The sequence below is a fragment of the Ranitomeya imitator genome, chromosome 5 (genome assembly GCF_032444005.1).
Source record: "Ranitomeya imitator isolate aRanImi1 chromosome 5, aRanImi1.pri, whole genome shotgun sequence".
NCBI lineage: Eukaryota > Metazoa > Chordata > Amphibia > Anura > Dendrobatidae > Ranitomeya > Ranitomeya imitator.
Window position 1 is genome coordinate 375998396 of NC_091286.1, and position 10941 is coordinate 376009336.

General features: G+C 42.1%; 1 protein-coding gene across 1 annotated transcript; it reads right to left on the bottom strand.

Annotated features, from left to right (window-relative positions):
* Positions 1-744: 744 nt before the first annotated feature.
* On the bottom strand, positions 745-10891 carry PTP4A1 (protein tyrosine phosphatase 4A1). Its single transcript, XM_069726688.1, has 5 exons — positions 10566-10891; positions 8496-8588; positions 7988-8118; positions 6028-6102; positions 745-1999 (listed from the first exon to the last, which is right to left on the bottom strand). The coding sequence occupies exons 1-5, from the start codon at positions 10668-10670 to the stop codon at positions 1882-1884; spliced, it is 522 nt and encodes a 173-aa protein (XP_069582789.1). The 5' UTR covers positions 10671-10891; the 3' UTR covers positions 745-1881.
* Positions 10892-10941: the final 50 nt, after the last annotated feature.

A 10941-nucleotide genomic window follows, 5' to 3' on the forward strand; every position in this document is an offset into this window, starting at 1 on the left:
TGCAAATAAGACCCCAAACTGCTCTTCCACCCTGAAGAACAGAGGGATTTTCACTTTTGTCTACTGCTCATGGCCCAGGAAAGAGTGCTTTCACATTGTGTTCAGGCACCATTCTGTGGCCATGTTGGGGTGTACCTCTAAACCCCCAACAAAACAGGATTCGGATGTATGCGCCAATAGGGCCATAGACCAACTGTGCTGGCATAGCAAAAGAGCACTCTGAAGTGCATCATTTTAAAGAGTAAACCTACTGGAGGTGGACACTCAAGACACAGTAGACTGAGCATCTGCCTCCAGTGGGCGTATACTGTACACTCTAAAATGGTGTATGACAGAGCACCTTTATTCTGATGGCACCATTGTCTAGGGCCCCATCAGCACATACATTTAAGTTCAGTTTTCTTGGGTGGGGGGGAGGTTTCAAATGTAAGCCCTGGCAGGGCCACAGCATGGGTGACTGAACGAAATGGGAAAGCACGCTTGCCAGCCATCTCTAGTCTGTGGGCCGTTTCCTAAGCAAGGGGAGCACATTGGGACAGCACTGGGTATCTCTAAAGCAGAGAGATTAAAACCAAAGTTGGCCAGTCCGAATCAGCAGTGTCACTAAGCCAATGGTCCAAACTGTCAAGCAAACACTGCACTCCTGAAGATATAAGTTCTCACTTTCCAACTTTGCTGCATCATGAGTTGGCAGGTTTTGCTTGCCACACAGTCCATGCATAGGACAAGCCCAGTGAAGCATCAGACTTTGCATCCTTCTTTATTAGAGGTTTATGCTTTCATACTACATTTTACAAGCTGGTGAAACACTGGTAACTTATTCTCCCACAGTACTAACACCTCACATTCCCAAGACAGTATAAATATATGGTTGAGCTAACATTGATACAGATCACCTTTTTATCAATTACATAATAAAACAAAATAATCAAGTATCCAAATATTAAGTTACACCGCTCAAAAAAAGGCATACAAAAATAAAAAAAAAAAAAAAAAAAACATTGAGATCTGCCTTTGTAAAAGCAGATGCTCAGGAAGGGAAATAAAGTCACAAAGCAACTGTTGAAAAATTGCCCAAACATACAGTTAAAGAAAGGACCTTTCAGAAACCTTAATCTAGCTACATTAAAGCATCTACATGTTTTTAAAAAGTTACAAAAGAAAAAAAAAAGAAATGGCATATTCTACACTTCCTGCACAAGACGAAAGGCAACATTTTAAAGAAAAAAAAATAAAGAAAATACACCAAGGTCCTCCATGTAAGATGCACCAAGCGGTGCAGACAGTTATTCAAACAGTAAGGCTTTGTCTGGAGACTTCTACAATATGGTCGGTGTGCTTTTACAGAACAGAAGAGGTTGAGATGATATGGCGAAATGCCTACTCGATGCATGATTGGCAAGGTTATCAAGGGAAAATAAAAACTTGCACACTATAGACTTGTGCAAGCCCTGATATTACAGCAACGTGTGGGAGAGGATGTAAACATACGGCGAGAAGCCAGCAAATAATCAGGCAATATATGAAAGTGCACTACTGCTGACAAGTACTGCACTACTAAATAGAAGACTGGCTGGATGTTTTGCATTGTGTGGTCATCTGTTTCATTGATAACAGTATGGGGGGAAACCAGAACCATTCGGTCTTTTTTACTGCGTGATTAGGCAGGTAAATGGTAATAAAGGACTTTAAAAATAGTACACAACAAATAAGCAAATCATTCAAGCTCAATTACATTATTTATCTACGTGACATCAGCAGTTTCCAAACTGGAAGGGCTGTGGACATTTTTCAAAAGAATCACTTGACCTATAAAACATTAACCAGGTGTTAGCATTGGATCCTATTCAGATTGACATTTGTCGTTTTCCTCTGTAGCTTCTATTGAATGCAACAATTGTTACGATGGCCATTGGGGTCTTTAAAGCGTAACCGCATTTTAGGACGATACTTCTCCAAGAAAAGCAGCTGCTTGCTATTAAAAGCTCCACGACGCTTCCTGGGAGAGAGAAAAAAAAATTATATACGTTTAAGAACATGGGAGTACATTTTTATTTGGTGTATTTTGCATTTATTTTTACTGTCAAGGTAGAAGTACATGGTAAGTCACATCTACCAAGCTGCATGACATGGGTTCCCAGGTCATAGTAACATAGTTAGTAAGGCCGAAAAAAGACATTTGTCCATCCAGTTCAGCCTATATTCCATCATAATAAATCCCCAGATCTACGTCCTTCTACAGAACCTAATAATTGTATGATACAATATTGTTCTGCTCCAGGAAGACATCCAGGCCTCTCTTGAACCCCTCGACTGAGTTCGCCATCACCACCTCCTCAGGCAAGCAATTCCAGATTCTCACTGCCCTAACAGTAAAGAATCCTCTTCTATGTTGGTGGAAAAACCTTCTCTCCTCCAGACACAAAGAATGCCCCCTTGTGCCCGTCACCTTCCTTGGTATAAACAGATCCTCAGCGAGATATTTGTATTGTCCCCTTATATACTTATACATGGTTATTAGATCGCCCCTCAGTCGTCTTTTTTCTAGACTAAATAATCCTAATTTCGCTAATCTAGGTCAGATTTAGACAACTCCATCAGGAAAGGAAACTAGTAGCCATTGGCATGAAGACTATTATGATAAATTTCCTGTCATTAGACTCCCCAGTACAAACAATATGGTGAGAAATTAAAATCCATAAGGCCACTTCCACACATCAGTTTTTTGCCATCAGTCACAATCCGAATTTTTTTTAAATAACGGATCCGTTGCAGATTGTGAAAGACCAATGCGACAGACCAGTTTTTGTTTTGCCGTCCCCAACTAATTGGGAAAAAAAAAAAAAAAAAAAAAAAAAAAAAAACACCCCTGATCCGGCACCATAAGCTTCCATTCTAGCAAACAACAAATGGCAACGGATCTGTCGCTGTCCATTTTTGACGGACAAAATTTTTCACTTTGTCCGTGGTCTCCAGCCACCAAACAGTCAACGGATTTGGCACTCTGTCACTAATACAAGTCTAAGAAGAAAAAAAAAAAAAAAATCTGGCTGCATCAGTCGCTGGATCAGTTTTTTCAAAATCTGACGGATTGCGACTGATCGCAAAAAAAAAACTGATATGTGAAAGGGGCCTAAGGCATCACTGGAGAGGGGATATCTTACCCAAACATTGAACATACGGGAAGTACACTTTGAAACCAAAAAAAGCTTCCTCTGATCAAAGACACTTCCCTAGACCTTATGGAGGCAGTGATCGGGATTATTAGGGTCTACATTGATCTGATATTTATGGGAGATCTATTCTTTGCGTTGTACTGATGGGACAAAACGCATTTACTCACATCACCGTAAGGTCGACTGATCCCCACAAACTTAAATGGCCAGATAGATGATAAAGTAAAATTGTGCTAAGAGACATGAAGATTTCAGAGCGAAGATATCCTGTAAGTTAAGGGGGGGTGAGAGAAATCTGGAAGACCCAAAACATCCCACAGCCAGCCCCCATTTAAGCTCACCAAAGAGGCAAGTGGGTGTAACTGATCTAATAAAAGTAGAAATTGGGTCATTTGTAAATTACACCCGTAAAGCCATAGCCAACCTGTAACGGATGTTTAATCAGCTTGTATAAGGCTATGTGCACAAGTTGCGGACTAGGCTTAGGAATTTCTGGTGCAGATTCTGCCTCTCCTGGCAGAAGACGCACCTGCGGATTTATCGCGTTTTGTGCAGTTCTGCAGCGGTTTTCTTGCGGATTTGCTGCGGTTTTTACCCCTGCGGTTTTTTATAATGGAATGGGTACAAAAATGCTGCAGATTCACAAAAAAGAAGGGACATGCTACTTCTTTAAAACCGCAGCATTTCCGCAGCGGATTTTCCACAAAGTGTGCACAACATTTTTTTCCCCCTCATAGATTTACATTGTACTGTAATCAATTGCGGATCTGCAGTGTTTCTGCACTGCAAAAAACGCTGCGGATCCACAGAGAATCCACAATGTGTGCACATACCCTAAATGATTGGTTGTGGCAGTTCGTAGTGGTTCCATTGTTATTGTGCAGCTGCAAGTTATCCCAATAATTGGCCTAGTAGTGGAAGCAGCCATGGTCAGTAAACTGCATTATTGTCCTGACGATTGGAGACAATAGAGTTGCGTTGCATTGGCAATAGTGACATCTGTGCACTCTACCAGCTAGCCTTGGTAAATTGTGGATCTGCATGATCTCCCTAGTGTCATCTGTGACACAGTGGAAACAGTGGTGGGATCTGTGACTCCCCTGGCTGTTCGCCTTGACACATTAAAGATTTACGACTAGTTTGCTGGAGTGCAATGGCTCCTTAAATTAAAATCAGGTGACAGATCTGGATAAAAACACTAAAATAGGTAAAGATTTGTATGCTGCAGTTGGAAACAGAGAATGAAAGGAAGCTATGTATAAGCTTATATAGCCAATACAGTTAAGGATTTTTGGCCCATAATGTATCAAAACAAAGTAGTAATATGAGGGGGTAACCACTATAAATATTATAGGAAGACTATGTATTGAAATGGTTTCATTAAAAAAAAAAAAAAAAAAAAAAAAAAAACACAGTGGAAAGAGGACAGCACAAAAAAGCCCCTTAAAACCAGTTAAGTCAGTGTGGTTCATGCATGTATAAATATGTTATACATTACATCTATTGTATATCACAACAAATACATAACCATATCTAAATTACAAGGCAAGGGAATTAGTGAAAAGAGTCTTAGGTCATGTGCACACGTCCGGAATTGCTGCGGAAGTGTCCGCAGCAATTCCGGAACTCCCTGCCGTGGGAAAAACATGTGGATTTGGCATGCGTTTTCCCGCTAAACACTAGCGTTTTCCCAAGCAGGCTGCAGCATTGCTTGGAGAAAAGATTGACAGGTTGCTCACACTTGCCAAAACAGTGTTTGACAAGTGTGACCATTTATTTTTTTTTTTTTTACTATTGATGCTGCCTATGCGGCACCAATAGTAAAAAGATGTTAAAAATAATGAAAAAAAATAAATAAATAGTGATATTCTCACCTTCCGGCGTCCCCAGTAATGCATAGCGGGAATGACCTTTGACGTAGTGGTCTCACGAGACCGCTACGTCATCACAGGTCATTGCCGCAAGGCATTATTGGGAACGGGAGCATCGCGAGGAGCGGGAAGACTCCCGAGAGTGCCGGAAGGCGAGAATATCACAATTTTTTTTATTTTTAACAATTATATGGTTCCCAGGGCCTGGAGAAGAGTCCTCTCCTCCACCCTGGGTACCAACTGCACATGATCCGCTTACTTCCTGCATGGTGGGCATAGCCCCATGCAGAAAGTAAGCAGATCAATACATTCCTACGTGTGCGGAATTCCTGCGATTCCGCACAAAGAACGAACATGCTGCGTTTTTTTCCAGAATGCGATTCCGCCGCGGAAAAAAAAATGCAACATGTGCACAAAAATTGCGGATTGCATTCTAATAGGATCCTTAATGTATGTGTTTTTTTGCGGTTTTATCGTGTTTTTATAGCGAACAAAAAAAAAAAACCACGAAAAATCCTGAATGTGTGCACACAGCCTTAAGGTAATGCTGCTAGATATCTATTGCCTGCATCAGGACAGATTTGAACACTTTAAAAAAAAAAAAAAAAAAAAAAATATCATCAGGTAGATTTAGCTCAAAGATACAGACCATGTCAGACGAAGCTACATGAGTAACAAACGTTGGGGTGCTGGGCAGTGTGGTTCCACTTACTATAATGGCACATGGTCTGCATACTTAAGCTACTTAGAACCTACTTCACATATGGCATGTTAAAGTGACCACAATAGTCTGATTACAGATGCACATCTTTGGATTTTATCATTTTTATACTTTTACATTTCAGTTTGCCTAGTTCTGTAATTTCCTAAACAAAGATGATAACATGTCTGAGCTTGCCGCTTTTCACTGAACTCAAACCCAACATCTGTTAGAGCATTAAATGGCGTGTGGGCGTTTGCACCGTTTGTTGCATACTTACTGCCTGATGAACTGAACAGCATCTTCATATTTCATCCCACATTCAATTAACGCAAGAGCAACAAGTACTGGAGCTCTGGAAGGGAAGACACAGTTTAAGACAATAAGTTATGTTATAATGTTACCGCCCGTCCATCTAATATATAAAGGTGTGTGTGTGTGTGTCCGGGATTGGCATCTGCACCGTCGCAGCTGCAGCCACAAAATTTTGCACAGTCACAGGCCTGGACCCTGAGAGCGTCATAGGCTATGTTGTGAGGTGAAATTTTAACCCTGCGCTTTCCAATTCACCAAACAATTTTGTCCCCATCTACATAAATGGGGAAAAAGTGAAAGGAAAAGTGTTGGAGGCAAATTGACAGCTGCCAGATGTGAACAAGGGAGACTTAAAGAATGAGAGCGATGGCGCCAAAGAGTATATACCGGACAGTTGCTAAGGAGGGGCCCGACATGGGATACTCACCACACACGGGGATATGAACACACAAAATGCACCACACACTACCACGTGCTTGAACACATACCACCCTCAGCACACATTTCACCACACATACACCAACCTCGCCACATAAGTCGAAACACAAAAGTCGCCGCTCAAAACTCGCCACATGCAAAAACTAGGCTCACGCAAAACTCGCCACAAGTGCAAAACTCACCTCATGGAAAACTCGCCACACGCAAAACTTGCACACGCGGAAAAATTGCCACATGCACAAAAGTTGCAACACATGCAAAAGTTGCCTCACACAAAACTTGCACATACTCAAAAGGCACCAGATATAAAACTCACCACGCGCAAAACTTGCTGCACACAACTTGCTACACTAACCTGTCACATGCAACTTGGCCCAAAAAGTTGCTACACGCATGTCCCCACAAAAGTCGCTACATGCATGTCGCCACACGCAACTCAACACACAACTTGACAAACGAAACTCGCCCTAAAACACACACAAGTCTGGTATTCTCCTTCAAAAATAAAAATCTGATTAATAAGCAGACAAACTACAAGAGCAACAAATGTACCATATAGGAAATATGGCAGCTGTCAGTCACATGACCTGTCTATTAGGTGTATGTGTGAGCTAATATATACAGCCAGGGGGAGGGCTTCCTGTTGGCTAGGGATTTATCAGGCTGCCAATTTAGCTTACAAATACGGAGGTAAAAATACTGAGCAAATAACGTGTGAACGAGGTCTAATACAGGAGGAGATGACACACCGGTATATACTATATACAGGAGGAGATGACATACAGGTATAGGTTATATATAAAAGATGACATACAGGTATATACTATATATAGAAGGAGATGACATACAGGTACATACTATATATAGGAGATGACATACAGGTATATACTATATACAGGTGAGATGACACAGGTGTATACTATATATAAGGGAGATGACAAACATGTATATACTGAGGTGAAAATGAGAGGTGTGAGGTGAAAATGAAAAAGGTGTGAGTGCAAAATGAGAGGAGTGAGGGAAAATAGTGGAGTGATCGGAAAATGACAGTTGTGAGGTCGAAATGAGGAGTGTTAGGGGGGAATGAGAGGTGTGAGGGAGAAAATGAGAGATGTGATTGGGAAAATGAGAGGCGTGATGGGAAAATAGAGAAGTGAGGTGCTATAACTAACCAGATATTTACTATGCTCAGGCAACGCTGGGCTCTTCAGCTAATTATTATAAATCCATAAGTGTGGTGTTTTATGCGCCTTAAAAAATGGTTTCTAGAATAAGTAACTTATTAATAGCAATTCAAGATTTCTGATTTTTTTTGAAGACTTGAACAATACAAGATATTCAATTTGACCTTGGTTTTCACACAAGACACCGGTATGATTTCCCAAGATTGCCAGTTATCTAGCAGAGATATCTAGATTTGCTTACCACAAAGTCTTCACCAATTTAAAAAGGGTGTTTGTTTTATGTGACTACATTTTACAACGTACCTTCCCAGCCCAGCAACACAATGAACTGCAATACAACAGCCAGGTTCTTCACGGAATTTAGCCTTCAGAAGATTTAACCAGTCATCTACAATCTGACTAGAAGGTGGAGCACCATCGTCAAAAGGCCAGTCCTATTCAGAGAAATTTAAAAAGTCACAATTTAAGATGCTATGAAGCAACGAAAATCCTAGCAAAATATTCTTCTGTTCACAAACTGCATTTGAGAGAACCACATGCTAGTAAGTCCTTCTTTAGGATGACCACTGACTTCTAGAATGACAGGTCTACTGAACAGGCCACAAAGCTGGAAATATGACAAAGCAGTCTCAGCCAAGAGCCATGTAAGTAAGCTGCTTACAATGTAATATTTCTATCAGAAGACAGGCTAGCACTAATCTGTGATCGGCTCTCGTGCCCCTTCATTCTGGATATTAGTGGTGGTTGAGCAGGTCTAGATTCTCACACTTAACAGATCAGAAAGTGTAACCTTTTAGACAATTATACGCACCAAAACTTGAATTCCTTCTTTCTCCACGAGGGCAGTGTCATAGGTGGCTTCACACACTCTTACAACTGTAGTAACGCCATATTTTTTAAGTTCCTGGTAAACATTTAAAAAAAAATTAGAATTTTTTTAAAATACAAGACTGCATCCTAAAAAGACTACCAAACTGTAAAAAAAAAACCCTGTTCAGTATTTACGTAGGTAGATTTTTATGCACACTTCAGATGGGGATGGTTACCTGGTCCTTTATACAGTTATCGGAATACATTTTCTCATTTACCTATCCTAAATCGTCAGAAATGTTCAATATAGAGTGGGCATTGGTGTAGAGACCCTGACCAGTCAAAAACAAAAAAGGCAAAAGATTGCTTGAGAACTGCAGCCTTGTTTCCATTCACCTCTTCTGGAAATAAACGCAGCAGTTTTGGAGAAGGTTGATGACTTCCTAGGGCAGCACGGTGGCTCAGTGGTTAGCACTGCAGCCTTGCAGCGCTGGGGTCCTGGGTTCTAATCCCACCAAGGACAACATCTGCAAGGAGTTTGTACGTTCACCGTGTTTGCATGGGTTTCCTCTGGGTTCTCTGGTTTCCTCCCACATGCCAAAGACATACTGATAGGGAATTTAGATTGTGAGCCCCATCAGGGACAGCGATGATAATGTGTGCAAACTAAAGCGCTGTGGAATATGTTAGCGCCATATAAATATAAAGATTATTATTTTGAAATTCAGAAGCTGCTCAGGTGGAATTCAAGCCCTTTAACCTGTTCCAAGGACAGACTATGTTAACCCCCCCCCCCCAATCCCATCATTTGGCAGATGTTTAAGGTTGTAAAGTCATAGTCACTACCAACTTTTACAACCTTTTCTCTGTTAATTCTTCTCTGAAGAGGCAAAGTCTAAGGCCGGGTTCACATTGCGTTAACAGCAGCCCGTTCAACACATGTGTTAATGGGCTGCTGTTAACGCAAGTGTCGGTATGTCAGCGCGATAGAGCATCCGCTAGCTCTATCTGCGCTAGCAGTGACGGACCCGGAACCGCTGCAGACCACCGCGTCCCAGGGTCCGTCACTCAATGACGGTACATCGCTAAAGCACGCCCATAGTGGGCGTGCGCTAGCGATGCGTCCGACATTGGACTCAATGGCGGCGTTAACAAGCGTTGTAACGTAATCCGTCTAATGGACGCCTCTAGCGCAATGTGAACCCAGCCTTAGGGTATGCACGCAAGTTAGGTACCTACATCAGAAATTTCTGCAAAAAAAACAAACAAACACCGTGCATCTCTTGGCAGGAAAACGCTGCAAGAGTTGACATGCTGCAGATATGAACTTGCTTCAAACCTGCAAGGAAAATGTAAGCAGCACGAGACTTGAGAGGTCTCAGGCAGGTTGCTGGGACTAACCACAGCGGTTTGGTGCAGAAATCTCTACTACAAATACCATAACTGTTGGTATTGCCTAAAAGCAACAATGGAGCCTTATCTGTTGGTCCATGTCCTAAAAGACAAATCCTCCCATCAAGTCACAGGTGTAAACCATTTAGTGCAATGAGCTTACATCAGAAGAGACCGAGTTTGCATCTCGGCTTTGGGAAAATGGCCGCCGCGATCTCTAATGCGCACGCGCGACATCCCGCGGCCATTTTCCTGAAGCCCCGTGCAGCAGAGCACTCCATCTGCGCACGCGCGGCCCCAGGAAGATGGCCGCCCCCACCGATGCAAGGGATTACAGCGCAGATCGCGCGCTGTGTCTTCACGTGGGCGCAGGGAAGTCGGAACTCTGGACATGCGCACACCACTACGCCACCAACGGAAAGCTGGGGAAGAAAAGAGCGCTGTGAACACGCCCACCTGACCAGACCAGCCTGATTGACAGGCGAAAACGGCGACTTTGGTAATGTATTTCTCAGCATACATGGGGAATCAGGGTACACTACATACACTATAGTAACGCACAGCGCAGGCCCTATTTAACAGTATTTATAGCTCAATCTGAAAAAACGGGGTGACAGGTTCCCTTTAAGTATCCATATCCATTTTACAAGACAATAGCCCTTCAAACGGGAACACTTACCTCTATGAATTTATTTAAGGTTGCATTGGTGGGGTTGTGGGTGATGAGAAATCTCATGTTTTTGTAGGTTATCTCCACTGGAGCAGGGCGGTTCATTCTGGCCATTTTTTTTTCTCTTCAATTTAGGAACCAAAACAAACTTATACAGAAAAGAAACGATCATAAACTTAAAAGTTAATCACGAAAGGAAATTAGGTTTAGAAACTGAAGTCAGCTTTACTCCACAAACTTCTCAGCGCTTGTTTGGATGGAAGCAATGAATGAAATGAGCCTCCTTACAAGAGCAAATCTTCAATCCAGTAATACTGAGAGACAATAGACATGCAGTGCACGGATCTTTACCCCATCCAGGTATCAGCCCCTTGCTTACGGTGCA

Coding starts and splice junctions, on each gene's coding strand:
- PTP4A1 (XM_069726688.1), bottom strand. CDS start 10,670: ATGGCCAGAATGAACCGCCCTGCTCCAGTGGAGATAACCTACAAAAAC. Junction 8,119..8,495: donor AAGAAGGAATTCAAGTTTTG/GTGCGTATAATT, acceptor TTCTCTGAATAG/GACTGGCCTTTTGACGATGG. Junction 2,000..6,027: donor GCTGTTCAGTTCATCAGGCA/GTAAGTATGCAA, acceptor TCTCTCTCCCAG/GAAGCGTCGTGGAGCTTTTA.